This window comes from Nothobranchius furzeri, chromosome 7 (assembly GCF_043380555.1).
Source record: "Nothobranchius furzeri strain GRZ-AD chromosome 7, NfurGRZ-RIMD1, whole genome shotgun sequence".
In the NCBI taxonomy this organism is placed as follows: domain Eukaryota; kingdom Metazoa; phylum Chordata; class Actinopteri; order Cyprinodontiformes; family Nothobranchiidae; genus Nothobranchius; species Nothobranchius furzeri.
In genome coordinates, this window is record NC_091747.1 from 27540829 (window position 1) to 27554623 (window position 13795).

A 13795-nucleotide genomic window follows, 5' to 3' on the forward strand; every position below is an offset into this window, starting at 1 on the left:
TTGGTGGTTTAACCCAGATCCAACCTCTTTAATGCCGAGTAACAACCAGGGAGGCATTGTTAAAGTCTTTGGTGTGACCCGACCGGGATTTGAACCCCGACCTCCCAGTCCCAGGGCGGATGCCCTACCACTAGGCCACTGAGCTGGTTCTACTAGATAATCTTTAACCTCAAGGCTAACTGTTTTGTTACTTCCTCATGTGTACTCTGCTTCATACGAATAGCTTTACCTTTGACCTTTAGGTTGGCAGAACACTTGGCATTGGCAGCAGCATATGCCACCTCTCCAGTCATGGACACCCTGCAGTTGTAGAGGATCAGTGTATGTTTGCCTCCCTCCTCAATGATGTCCACATCCTGTCACATGAATACAGTGAGTGTCACATGTCACATTATGACATAACAAAGGAAATGTTTGAAAAAAACAGCTGAACTCACAGAAGAAGGACTGAGCACATTTCCATTCAGCCTCCACTGGCCGTGCACATCATCCTCATTGATCTCCACCTCAAAACGAGCAGTCTCTCCATCAAACAGCTCCACGCCGTAGATTGGACGCACAACCTTCACATCCCGTGCTGGAAGGTCAGACACTTAGATTTACTCAAAGAGCTAACGAGGTGACGACAGGGTAATGGTGTATTATTTATTCCAAAACCTAGACAGCAGTTTTCTGATTTATAGGGAAATAAATACAAAGACGTCAGCATGACTCAGGATAAAATGGTTTCATTATTAATCAGCAAGAGGCTCTGGCTGGTAGCATTTGTTTGGGTATGAGAAAGAAATCATCTCATACTTTCTATTTTCCCTCTGAACTCCTCACATCAGACGTTTGCAGAAATATTCCTATAATCCAGCCTATGAACAAAATGTAAAACATTCATCAAAAACCTGATTGATAAAACATGCAGTGGATGGTGCGTACCCAGGTTCGTACCTAGCTACGTACCCAGGTGTGTATCCAGCTACGTACCCAGGTTCGTTACCAGGTGCGTACCCAGCTGGGTACCCAGGTTGGTACCCAGCTACGTACCCAGGTGTGTATCCAGCTACGAAACCAGGTTCGTACCCACTTGCGTACCCAGGTTCGTACCCAGGTGCATACCCAGCTGCGTACCCAGGTGCATACTGAGGTTCGTACCCAGCTGCGTATCCAGGTGTGTATCCAGCTACAAACCCAGCTGCGTACCCAGTTGAGTATCCAGCTGCGTACCCAGGTACGTACCCAGCTACCTACCCAGCTGCGTACCCAGGTTCATACCCAGCTGCGTACCCAGGTTCGTACCCAGCTGCGTACCCAGGTTTGTACCAAGTTACCTACCCAGGTGAGTACCCAGCTGCATACCCAGGTGAGTACCCAGCTGCATACCCAGGTGCTTACCCAGCTGCATACCCAGGTTCGTACCCAGGTGTGTACCCAGCTACGTACCCAGATGAGTGCCCAGGTATGTATCCAGCTGCGTACTCAGTTGAGTACCCAGCTACGTACCTAGGTACGTACCCAGATAAGTACCCAGGTACATATCCAGCTGCATACTCAGTTGAGTACCCAGCTATGTACCTAGGTACGTACCCAGGTGTGTACCCAGCTTCGTACTCAGCTGCATACCCAGGTGAATACCCAGATGCGTACCTGGGTTTCAACTATTTATTACTTGTTACCCTCATTTTAAAGTAATTAATTACATTACAATATTAATGAATTTAAAATGTAAGGCATTACACTACTTGTGCATTACTTGAAGTAACTTTCACCAAAACAACTTCAATATGAGTTTGGTAATGTGACGCTCAGTGAACTCATGACACATCCAGAGGAAGGTGATGTGGTGTCTGAGCTAGGACTGCTGTTAAAACAGATTTAATAACAGTTATTTATTTAATAAAAGCAACAACAAACTGTACTCTCAGCACGCTGCCATCTTAGATTAACTGAGCAGGGAGTAAGGTGGTGGGGGCTCCAAGCCTATTTTGCTTGATACGGCCCTGGATGTGGGAGTGGCTTTTGAGGGTGATCTGATTCTATCACATGTATAAATATTAAATGCTTTTATATTATTTCTTTTCACTGGTAAAAATGTGTGTTGGGGATAAATCTACCAACCTTTTTTTCTTTTCAAACACTTTCTTTTGTTTTCTTGATTTTATTTGAATAATTTCCTGCCCTTTCTCTCTCTAACCTTCCTGCATGCTGCATCTTTTCTCTGTCTTCCATAAAAACTGTTTCCTACATTTCCTACTTTATAACTAATCAGCCAAAGGGATCTACCGAATGCAACAGAAGCCTAATATGAGCGGCGCTCCAGCAGCAATGAGTTGAAATCACCGGGGCACAGATTATGAACTCAGCTGAGGCAAAGCACGTGAGAAAAGTACAGAAAGTACCAGAGAATATGGGCTGATTTGAACGATCGCATGTGAATTCTTTTGTTTTGGTAGAGCAATTTTGTGAATGTTACAGCGGCGGTGCGCAGGACGCAGCTGGACTATTTGAGCCATTACCGCTGCACCCGCTCTGCTCGTAGAATAACCACAAAGCTGAGCCCATAAATGACATCATATATGTGGATACTGGATCTTTTTTCAGGCTTCCCGCAGTTTGAATTTTTAAGAGACCTACATCTTGATTCTGGGTTTTAAAAAGCATTGTAATTACTGTTACTGACAACTGTACCGAGTAACCCATTATCTTTCCCTGTTATGCCTTACATTACTAGCCTAGTGAACTAGACCAAATTCTTGCTTTGCAAAGTTTGGTCTAGGCACGCTCCATTGGAACCTCCGCAGCTCCTACCAGGACTCTGGCTGGCCAATCACAGCTCTCTAGAGGGGTTTCAAACACATAAAGAGCTGTGATTGGTCCATAATGGTGGGCCAATCATAGTGCTCTATCTGCTTAGTGAACAAATCACAGAGCTTTGTCCGCTTTGTGGGCCAATCAGGGCACTCTACATGCCTGGTGGGTGGGATGATGCAACAGAGTGAAACAAGAGTATGTCACAGTCATTGTCCAGTGGAATGCAGACGGTAGAACCCGCCCCACAACCGAGAGCCGTCAATGGAGCATGGCCAGACTAAATAATACATTTATTTAGTCTGGCTTGCCAGGCTATTACATTACCACATTACAGCAAAAAGCAATGCATTACTAGCCTGGCGCGCACGCGCTTGTGTGTGCGCGCGTGTGTGTGTTAAGCCCCGGATCTTCTTCAGTCCTTAATCCACCCCTGGCTACAATGTCCAATTCCGGTGGTTCACAGGTGTCTTTTAAAAGTTTTAGCACCAGTTGTTTGATAAATAACTATTTAATGGGTAAAATGGTTAGTGGACAACTGAGACCTTCGGTGTAGCGGTTCCCCCATTCTACCACTAGATGCTGTTCCTATGCATGGTTTGAAGTTTTCTAATGTGTTAGGAACATTTCCACACACAGGTACAACATGATGAATACCACACAACGACTACATTAGTTCCTACACACAGACCTGTCTGTAAGTACAGCTGATAAACGAGGCCCCTGGTGTGTAACGCTGTACTGTGGAAGCAGGTTTGGTTAGGAATCTGAAGAACTGGGTCTCAACATTGTTTTATTCTCTAATACGAGGTAAATATGAATATCTTCTGGATTTGTTATAAATAATTAATGGTTACAGAACTTTAGGTGTTGCCTTGTTTATTTGCCATCCTTTTGTTTTAGTGGTTTGACCGCAGTGGGTTAGGTTGGTAAGAACCTTTTAGAGGTTTGCTGTTATAAATTTCAGCGATACAACTAGAGAGAGAAAAATAAAGTTGACCAGGTCTGACTTCAGAGGACAGACCATACTCAAATACGTACAGTAACGTATGGAAGACGTTGTTGGAGGACATCCTGCGTGTTAAAATAAGATCTAAAGGTGTGGTGTTTGGTGAGTGGCTGGGGAAGTAGTGAGTGTACTAGAGTTGTTAACCATGGTTACCTTCGATGATGATGTTGGCTGAAGTTTTGTCCGTCCCACAGTCACATACATACTGGCCTTGATCGCCCTGGGCCACCTTCTTCAGGACCAGAGACCTGCGTGTGCCCTCTGACCTCATGACCACCAACTTGGAGGCAGTGATCTCTTTCTCACTGTGGTACCAAACAACGGGGACATCTTTGCTCAGCTCGCAGTCTAGCGTCACCTCATCTTTCTCAGTGGCGGTGTAATCCTGTAGCTTCACCACGAAGATGGCGTCGCCCTCTGCAGCAAGAGCAGGGTTAGAGGTCACGTGACAAATTTTCTCACCTGTAGGTGGACATCATAGCCACACCCACCCATCAGCTGATACAGCAGGATGTTTAGTAATACAATCCTATGTGAGAAGGATCTCAGCCTTTACCTATGACTGTCAGTTTGGCCGTGGAGCAAACGCCTTTGGCCTCTGCCTTAATCTGGCAGGTATCATCTAGACTCAGCGTCCTCATTTCTAGAGAGTGTTTCTTTCCCTCCACATGTATGAGCACGGTTCTGCTCACGTGCAACTTCACTTCATTCCGGTACCAAACCACAGGCACGTTGTCGTGAGTCAGCTCAATATCAAAGCGCACAGCGTTACCTTCTTTAACGGTTTGGTCCTGAAGTGGCTGCAGGAACCTGAGCCTCATGCCTGGAACAAAGCGGGTCAGCACACACAGACAGCAGCATTTCAAGCCACAGACGGGGGAAACACCAAGTGTGGAGCATCTAAGTCACACCTACCTTCCACCATCAGCTGGGCGCTGGATCTCTGGCCTAGAACCTCTATGGTGTACTGAGACTCATCATCAAACTCACAGCTGTTAATGATCAGCATGTGTTTCCCTCCATCTTGGATTAGTTCATATTTGGGGCTAGACGTGATGATGTCCGCCCCTCTGAACCACATGACCTTTGTCACTTCCTTAGTGATGGTGCATTCAAACTTAGCCTGCTTCTTCTCAGGCACAGAAACATCCTTCAGAACCTCCACAAAGCCCATTTCGATTTCTGGGAGGTGTGGACAGTCCAACAGTTACTCAGAAAGCAACACAAAGCCAACACGTTTCTTACCATGTTTCTCCAGCATTGCTCCATGCCACCAGACAGATGGACCAACAAAATCCTCATGAGCTCTTAGACGGAACAAGTCCTACCTTTAACAGTGAGCATGGCGCTGGTCACTGCATTCAGAGCCTGATAGGACACTTCTCCAGCCTGGTCCAGCTGCACATTCTTCAGCGTCAGGAATCGCTTCCCGCCCTCAGCCTTGATGTCACAGGTCTGGAAGACCAAACAGAGGCTAGTTTTCACTGGGTCAGACTCCAGAGACTAGATCTGGGTCCAGAGATCTAAGCCTCTCATCAGGGAGGTAAACAAAGGTCTACATATGACTCCATCTCATCCCACCAAGACTACAGAACATCCTTCTCTACACCCCAAATCTGTTCCAACCCCCCACCCCCACTCCCATCAAGTGTGAACCAGGTCCAGCCCCCCCAAGCACTTTAACTGCATCCCTGGTTGCCGGTGTACTACACAGGTCGTGGTTAGTTAAACACACCGGAGTTCTGGCCAACACCTGGCCTCTCAGTTTCCACTCGCCCATCACATCTTCTTCAGAGATTTCAGTTTCAAAGTTGGCTTCCTCCTTCTCAACCACCTCCACACTGGTGAGGGGTTTCAGGACCTCCGCCTCTCGCTCTAGAACAAACACAAAGGGTCAGACTGCAAGACCTCCTGAGGTTGACTCCTTTCACCAGAGAGTTTCCATCCTCCCACCTCCCAGTGTGAGTTTGGCCGTGTATCTCCGATCCTCCACCTCTATGGTGTAGTCTGACACATCATCGGGTTGGCAGTTATTGATGGTGAGCATCACGTCCTTCCCGTCCTTGTTGATCTGGACCTTGTCAGACGGTGTCAGCTCGTTGTCTCCTTTCAGCCATTTCCAGTTGGGAGTGTCTTTGAACAGCTCACACTTGAACGTGGCTTTGGCCTTTGGTTTCACATGCTGGTCCCTCAGAGGTTTCACCAGCCAGTCCTTGATGACCTCTGGAGGGAGGGGACAACAACAGCGTTACATTCTGGGCCTTAGGGAGCTGCCAGTGAGAAAAGCCCCATTAATTATGTTTGTGGGGGAATTTCCCCGTTTTCCCGGTGTCCGGAGTTAGATTTTAAATGTGATTGGTGCTTCTTTTCCTTTTCTTCTATTCTGCTTCACCAGCAACTCTTCTCATTTTTTTAATGACGGTTGTTTTGGACGACACCTGCTGATGTAGTTTCCTACTGAGTTACAACCAATCAGCGTGAGTCAACCAAAAGCTTTGCTCAGCTGCTCCACCGGGCCGTTCGGACTACCTACCCCTGAGCAGGTACACAGAAGGTTCCTGAAAACGGCCCGGTCAGCTGGAGACATTTGGTGAGGTTCCTGCAAATCTACCCTGAAGTTCTGGTAATGCAAAGGCAGCTACTGTGACCAAAGCTTTGTTCTGTAAGTGTTGGTATCTTTCCTTCTAAACACCCTATTTTTTAGTTCCAGGGATCAGAAAACAGGACTGAAAACAGATGTCAAGGTCTGTTTACCCGTAAGAGGATCAGCATTATACATTTAACCCATGAATAATGATTAAATCCAACGATTTAAATGTGAGGTAGAATACTACCCAATGTTGATTCTGGGGACGAAAGAAATTTCACATTTCTTACGTGAAATCTACTGAATGATGCTCAGATGGATCTGCATGAATACTGTAAAAAACTATCTGGGGCAGCTAAGATTGTGCCCTATCTCCTTTAAGCCCAAAATAAAAGCTGTTGGTATGAAACTCACTCCAGTAGGTCAGAGTGCACGTGTGATATCTAAATGCATTTGTTGATGACTATGTCATTTTTTATAAAACCAAAATCTTTGTAGACTAAGATGCATTTTGTCCAAAAGACTAAAACTAAGATGGCTGCCAAAAACAACACTGGACCAGTCCAGGTGTAGCCCCACCTATGGTCTGAGGACTACTGAAGATAGGCCCAAACACAGCCACTGTCCTAACCCTAACCCTGGCCAACGGGACTTTAAATGCATGCTTTACTCGCTTTAGGCCCTGGCACCTCTAACGTGCGCAGACCCTGTCCTGAGCCTCGTCTTCAGGAGAACGGCCTGCAGACATCTCACCGAGCACTTTGATAGTGGTTGCAGTCCTGACATCCTCCTGGCCTTCCACCTCACAGCTGTAGACACCAGCGTCCTCTTCTGTGGCATTTTGAATGGTCACTGCCTGTTGCATCCCGATGATGTTAATGGCCACTTTTCCTGCCTTCTTCTTCAGAACTTCTCCGTTCCGCTTCCAGACCACGTCTCTCTCTTTGTTCAGCTCACAGGTCAGGTACATGGGCTGACCCTTCATACATGTCGTCTCCGGTTCCAGCTCCTTCAGCCACTTAACAGGCAGCTCTGTGTTCAACAGAAACAGTTTCAAAAATGACTCATGGACCCTAAATTAGAGCATTTTTAGCAACTACCCACTTTTTACCAAATGTAAGAAATTCCTCTTTACCTTCCACGATCAGCTTGGCGGTGCATGTAATCTCCTTGCCAGCATTCTTAGCCACACAGGTGTATTCACCCGTGTCAGACAGCTGGACATCAATGATGTGCAGCTTACGGTCTTTACCATCAGAGGTGAACTTGTGTTTGGGACCTTCACGCAGATTACCACCATCTTTCATCCAGGAAGTGATGGCGGTGGAGGGTGACACCTCACACTCAAACACAGCAGAGGATCCAATGGACTCGGCCTCCTGTAGAACAATGTCCTGAATCTTCTTGGTGAACTTCAGAGGGACAGCTTTGAGTTTGAATCCTCCAAATGGTTCCTCAGGTGGTGATGGTCCTTTACCACCAGGCCTCTGGCCCCGCCCTTTACCACCATCACCTGGAGAAGGTGTCTGCCTCGCTGCAAAATTAGACCAACAACTATCTAGTTAGTTTCAGATGAGTGCTGGGTCACACACTCACAATTAAAGACAAAACAAAGCTTCATATCCATCCTAGAAAGATTCTAAAACTTAAAGATGCTAAAAATGTTTTCATAAAGAGAAAAAAACTATAACAACACATGAAAAACAATGGAGAGCATCTGGAGTTCGTGGGACAGAAACCAACAAGGTTAAGGTCTTCTACCCCTGCGTCCTCACCTCCAAACCCTCGGCCTCGGCCTTTTGCTGGCTCTTCTGCTGGTTTTCCATCTGAACAAGAAACAGAAAACCTGTTTTAAACTTCCATGGAAGACAGCTCAGTGAACACCAACCAAACCAAAGATTTTCTAGCAAACAGTAGAATAACATAATCTACAGCACCAAGGACAGACAGACAGTGCATGAAGAAGATGAAAGATGAAACAAGATGACTGAAAGGACATCTGAACACAACAACGAGTCTAAAGATGTTGGAAAATCTCCACTCAGACATTCAAGACTGATGAAATGTTCATGAGAAGGTCTAATATGAAGGCAACAGCAAATAGGTAAATGAAAGATGGGTGGATGGACGGATGGGCTGATGATGGACAGTTGTATAGATGGAAGAACCAATGGATGAAATAATGAAAGAAGTGATGAGGATTAGATCATCCAACTGAGATGGAATGAGAGGATTTCACACTCATTGGTTTGGAGATATTGCTGGTCTTCAGCTCACCTCGTCTGGCACCAGGCATACCCGGAGTTTCCATTGCCCCCATCACTTCTTCACTTTCCCAGTCCTCTGGGGGAATGAGTTCCCAGCCCCAGGCCTCGTCTTCAGTTTCCTCAGTCTCCTCTTCAAAAACTTCCTCCTCAGGCTGAGTTGTCACCCTTTTAATCAGTGCAGCACCAGGGGGGATCTCCTTCACCAGAAAGATCCCATCTACTTCAGATCCCTGCTGGACTGTATGCTTTTGAGTTACCATTCTGGGCATAATACTCTCTGGGGAGTCTTTGGGGGAAACAACTTTGGGAGACCCTTTGATCTCTTCACCACATGGCTTCTTCTCAGTCTCCTCAACACTTGGCTTATCAACCTTTGATGAAAAGGTCTCTTTGGACAATGGGGTCTCTTTGGGTGATGGGGTCTCTTTGGGCGACAGGATCACTTTGGGGGATGGGGTCAGTTTGGGCGACGGGGTCTCTTTGGGCGACAGGGTCACTTTGGGCGATGGGGTCAGTTTGGGTGATGGGGTCTCTTTGGGCAACGGGGTCTCTTTGGGAGACAGGGTCACTTTGGGCGATTGGGTCTGTTTGGGCGACGGGGTCTGTTTGGGCGACAGGGTCTCTTTGGGCGACAGGGTCTCTTTGGGCGACAGGGTCTCTTTGGGTGATGAGGTCACTTTGGGCGATGGGGTCTGTTTGGGCGATGGTGTCTGTTTGGGTGATGTGTCTGCTTCATTTGCTGGGATTACCCTTTGTTGTCCTGGAGAACTTAGACTGTTGTCTGGACTTGCTGGCTTCTCCAGCCCTTTAGGTTTATCTGTTTCATATGTGATCATCTTCTCAACTTTCTGACAGCTCTTTAGGTCTTTGGTTATCTCCTCTCTTAGGGATTGTCTTGGCACTAAAGGTTTTATTTTCACTTCCTGCGGTGCATCTTCTGGCATGGTGGTTTTGGTGAGAGTCTTCAACACACTCTGGTCCTTCTTTTTATGTCCTGAGGGTTCAGCTTTAGGCCATCCTTTCAGCTTGTCAGCTGCAGAAGATTTAGCCTCTGATACCGTCTGTTGTGGAAATGTTTCCTGTGGAGTTCTGCTGACATCTGGAGATGTAACGGCACTCGTAAGAGCCACATCTTTAGGTTTCCCAGTCTTCCTGTCGACTGTAGGTTGCTCTTTGATCATTTGACCAATTATGAAGGGATGATGATCCATCTCTGCCTTTGGTTGGACTTTGTCTTTAGCCTTCGGTGGTTCAGCTGGTTCTTGCTTTGGAGGCTTTTCAAACGGTTTAAGTGTCACTACTTCTTGTCCTCCTTTTTTTAGCAGTTGTTTTATTTTCCTTGTAGTAAAATCTGGTTCAGGTTCTTTATCCTTGTTTGTTTTAATTGTTCTGATCCATTTGGACTTCTCCTCAGGCTCTAGCCCTTTGGACTCCTCCATAATGTCCAGTTCAGATGCCCCCTCAGGTGCAGTAGAGACTTTTTCAGGTCTTCTGGTTGTGGTTATATCTGGAGCCTCTTTACGCTCCAGCATCTGAACTGTTGGTTTAGCTTCGGTTTGCTTTTTCCTTTCAGCTTCAATCACCGATACGTTATTTTCAGGGACTTTTGGATTGCTCGGAACGTGTTTCAGTTGGACCATCTGAGGCTCTGGTTCTGATCTGTCAGATTTGTCGATCGGTTTCAGTCTAACAGATTCTTTTTGCTCACATTCATTCAGTAGTTTAGTGATTTTGTTCTTATCAACATCTGAAGCTTCTTCGGTCCGTGGTTTCAGGGTTCTCGTCCACCCTTCACTCTCTGTTTTCTGTGACACTTTAAATACTCTTGTCTCCTGGGACTGGGACAGCTGAAAGGTTTCCTGCTCTGCAGTGAAGATCTGTTCAGTTCTTTTGAGGGCCGTGATCTCTCGGTCATCTCTATCATGAAGTGTGTGGACCCAATGTTCTGGAACATGATGTCTTGCTACCTCAGCTTTGTGTGTTACCACTTGTTTCTCAGGTTCTGGAGGAGTCACTGGAACCTTCTTCAGCTTGATGACCTCTGGTTCTGGTTCTTTGTGGATTTTAGTGAATTTACTCTTTAGTTTAGGCAACTCTGTTTCACCATTTTGTTTAAACAGTGCCACTGTGGTTAAAGGAGTAGAGAAGTCTTTAGAAACAACCAGAAACAAATGTGTTGGAAACAATGATTTGAGGTTTTTTACACCAAAGAAGACAGAAGAGGAGATCCCACAGGTTAGGAATCACTGTTTACAACAAAACTTTGGTGGCTGAACTATTGAAAAATAAAAGTCTGCGATACCTTTAGTTGGTCCAGGAGCTGAAACTGGTTCCTTGTCTGTAAGAATTTAAATCAGACCATCGTCAGTAAAAACTGAGACTTCAATCAGGCGTGGAATAACTTTAATCAAGAATCCTTTCCTCTGGTTGTGCCCTATGTTGAATAAAGACACTAAGGAGTTGTTAAATTAACTAGTCCTTGTTGTTAGTGCAATAGCTCCAGACAGAACTAGGAAACAAACACTGAAGATTAAAACAGACAGAAAAATCTCCCAAAACATGAAATAGACAGAAAAGAAAAAGGAAAGGCAGTACCTTCAGGCTGAGGGGTTTGCTCTGACATGGTGGGAGGTTCAGTCTTTACATGAAGTTCCTTCTCCTCCTCTGTAGCTGGAGCTACAAGAATGCCAATAAGATTAATACACTGGCATAGATCTGGACAACAAGCCACTGTACAACACATCACTGCTGCTGCAAACCAACAGATGGGACAGAAACACAAGAAACTACCTGTGGGTGGGACTACTTTCTCTGCTGGAGGCTTTGTTGGTGGTAGAAATGGTTTCTTCTCCTCTGGAGGAGACACTTTGGAGTAAAAGATGGCAAAAATGAAGAACCAGGCAAAAGTTGAGCAAGTGACAACACATTATAGGACAGAAAAACATCTCAACTGAAGAAAAAACAGAAACAAGCCCAGAGGACTTAGACTGAAACACTACCTGCAGGGGGAGTAACTCTGGCTGCAGGAGCTGCATGCTTTAGAGATGGTTTCTTCTCCTCTGCAGGAAATAAATAATAATAATAATAATAAGAAGAAGAAGAAGAAGAAGAAGATCACACACAGCAGCAAGGTCACATTTAAGCTGAAGAGACTGCAGGAGAACACCTCCCACAGACACAAACAAACTAGAGGTTTATAAGAATATCAACAAACAAGAGAAGAAAACTACCTGCTGGAGGAGAAACTTCCTTTGTGGGAGCTGCAGGAGCAGCAAGTGCTGCAGGAGCAGCAAGAGCTACAGGAGCTACAGGAGCAGCAGGAGCAGTAGGAGCAGCAGGAGCTACAGGAGCTGCAGGAGCAGCAGGAGCTGCAGGAGCTACAGGAGCTACAGGAGCTGCAGGAGCAGCAGGAGCTGCAGGAGCTACAGGAGCTGCAGGAGCTGCATGAGTATCAGTGGGTGAGGGCTTTGGTACGGGTGCAGATGGTTTCTTCTCTGGAGGTGATACATTGGGGATATAACACACTGAGTAATGAAGAAGACACACTAAGACTGGTCATCAGAAATCAACAAACATTAGAACAACACCACAGAAGTTTCTGGACACAAAGACCAACAGACCAGTACAGATCACCAAAGACAAAAAAAACTATTACTACCTGCAGGAGGAGAGACCTTCATTTTGGCAGGGGGAGGAGGTGGTGAAGGCTTTAATATTGACGCTGGTTTCTTCTCCTCTGGAGGAGACACTTTGGAGATAAAAGATGCCAAGATCACCACTAAGAAAACACGGCTAGGGTTTACCCCTAACCCTAGGTAAGAGCAAACAGGAGAACCAGATAAAGACTCCAAACAGAACCAACAAGCAAGCAACAGTAAGGACGTGACCCAGTAAAAGATGGATGACTGTCTCTTGGGACAGCATGAAGATGAAAGCAACAGACTAAAAAACATCCAGTTAAAAGAACGTCTCAGGACAACCCTGAAGAATATGTTTGCTAGGTGTCAGGGCCTTTGCTGCCTCTTTCAAGTTGTGGTCTTCTCCTGTTGGAGGATCTGCTATAGCTTCCTGGAGATTTGGATGATCAGGATTTTTTTCATTTAGTGAGTGAAACACACTCAAGGGTTGGAGCAGTCTTCTGTTAGACGTCTTCTAACAGGAACGGATGTAGCTTTAGAAACCGGCTCCCTGGTGACGACTGCTCTGTGTGAAGTTAAAGCTGTTGGATCTGTCTCTGATGGTGGTGGTTCTTTCAAACCAACACATTTTCAGGTGAAGAACCACAGCCTTCCTGCATCTGAACTACTCCTCCTTCCATTTGTTGGGGTGAACTGGGACAAACCATCCAGGAAGTTGTCTTTGCTTTGTGAAAGATAGATAAAAACCAGCACCTCAGTTTTATTGGAGTCTTCTTTTTTGGTCTTGATCTTGTTCTTCAGAGGACTTTTTTCAGGTTGCGTTGAAGGAAGATCAGCCTTGTGCAGAGGTGGAAAACCATTGCTGCCAGTCAAGCCCAACTCTTCCTCAACAGCTTTTTGTCCATTTGTTTACTGGAGTTGTATTCTAGCGGAGTTGGTTCAATGAGCTTTAAAAGTTCAGATAAACTAGTTTGATGGTCTTAATGAACCATCTGAAAACATCATCTACCGTTGGTATTGGCTATGTTTGGCCCTCTGTACACAGCTCTTTTTGACAGCCAGCCCCTTCGGTCCCTGATTGTCCTCTTGTTCGAGTCCAGCATCAGCATTAAGAAAAGACTTCCTTCCTTCAGCCATAACTCTTCTTGTCTGAACTACAGCCTCCAAAGGAACTGGACTATGTTGGAAGACATCTTCAAATGCTGAAGAATCACACGAAGAGGTGACCAAGAGTAAGACACCACATGCAGAAAGACACCAACAGATTTAAGTGTGACTCAAACTATTAATATTATCAAACTTCATCTCTCTGCTGCAGATCTCCCTGGATCACACAGATCTGGTTCAGCTAAAAGGAAACTGGAAAACTGGGCCAACCCTTCAAGAAGAAGTTAGTGAATAACAAAGACATTGAACTCTAGACAGCTGACGGCAGGTGTCTCTTACATTTAATAATGTAACACATAACAGCCAAAAGACGTGACAAGACACAGATCTG

At 45.7% G+C, this 13795-nt stretch overlaps 1 protein-coding gene across 3 annotated transcripts in view; it reads right to left on the minus strand.

Moving 5' to 3' along the window:
- ttn.1 (titin, tandem duplicate 1) overlaps positions 1-13795 on the minus strand; it is a 191048-nt gene that overhangs the window by 118557 nt on the left and 58696 nt on the right. For all 3 annotated transcript variants that reach the window (XM_070552981.1, XM_070552980.1, XM_070552979.1), the window contains 18 exons: positions 12318-12407; positions 11890-12183; positions 11659-11718; positions 11450-11524; positions 11255-11335; positions 10962-10997; positions 8670-10808; positions 8168-8218; positions 7528-7926; positions 7146-7424; positions 5759-6028; positions 5541-5680; positions 5134-5260; positions 4721-4987; positions 4362-4628; positions 3959-4222; positions 438-577; positions 230-356 (listed from right to left, as the gene is read on the minus strand). In XM_070552981.1, coding sequence (XP_070409082.1) covers positions 230-356; positions 438-577; positions 3959-4222; positions 4362-4628; positions 4721-4987; positions 5134-5260; positions 5541-5680; positions 5759-6028; positions 7146-7424; positions 7528-7926; positions 8168-8218; positions 8670-10808; positions 10962-10997; positions 11255-11335; positions 11450-11524; positions 11659-11718; positions 11890-12183; positions 12318-12407 — 5106 coding nt within the window. The remainder of the gene's footprint in view (positions 1-229; positions 357-437; positions 578-3958; positions 4223-4361; positions 4629-4720; positions 4988-5133; positions 5261-5540; positions 5681-5758; positions 6029-7145; positions 7425-7527; positions 7927-8167; positions 8219-8669; positions 10809-10961; positions 10998-11254; positions 11336-11449; positions 11525-11658; positions 11719-11889; positions 12184-12317; positions 12408-13795) is intronic.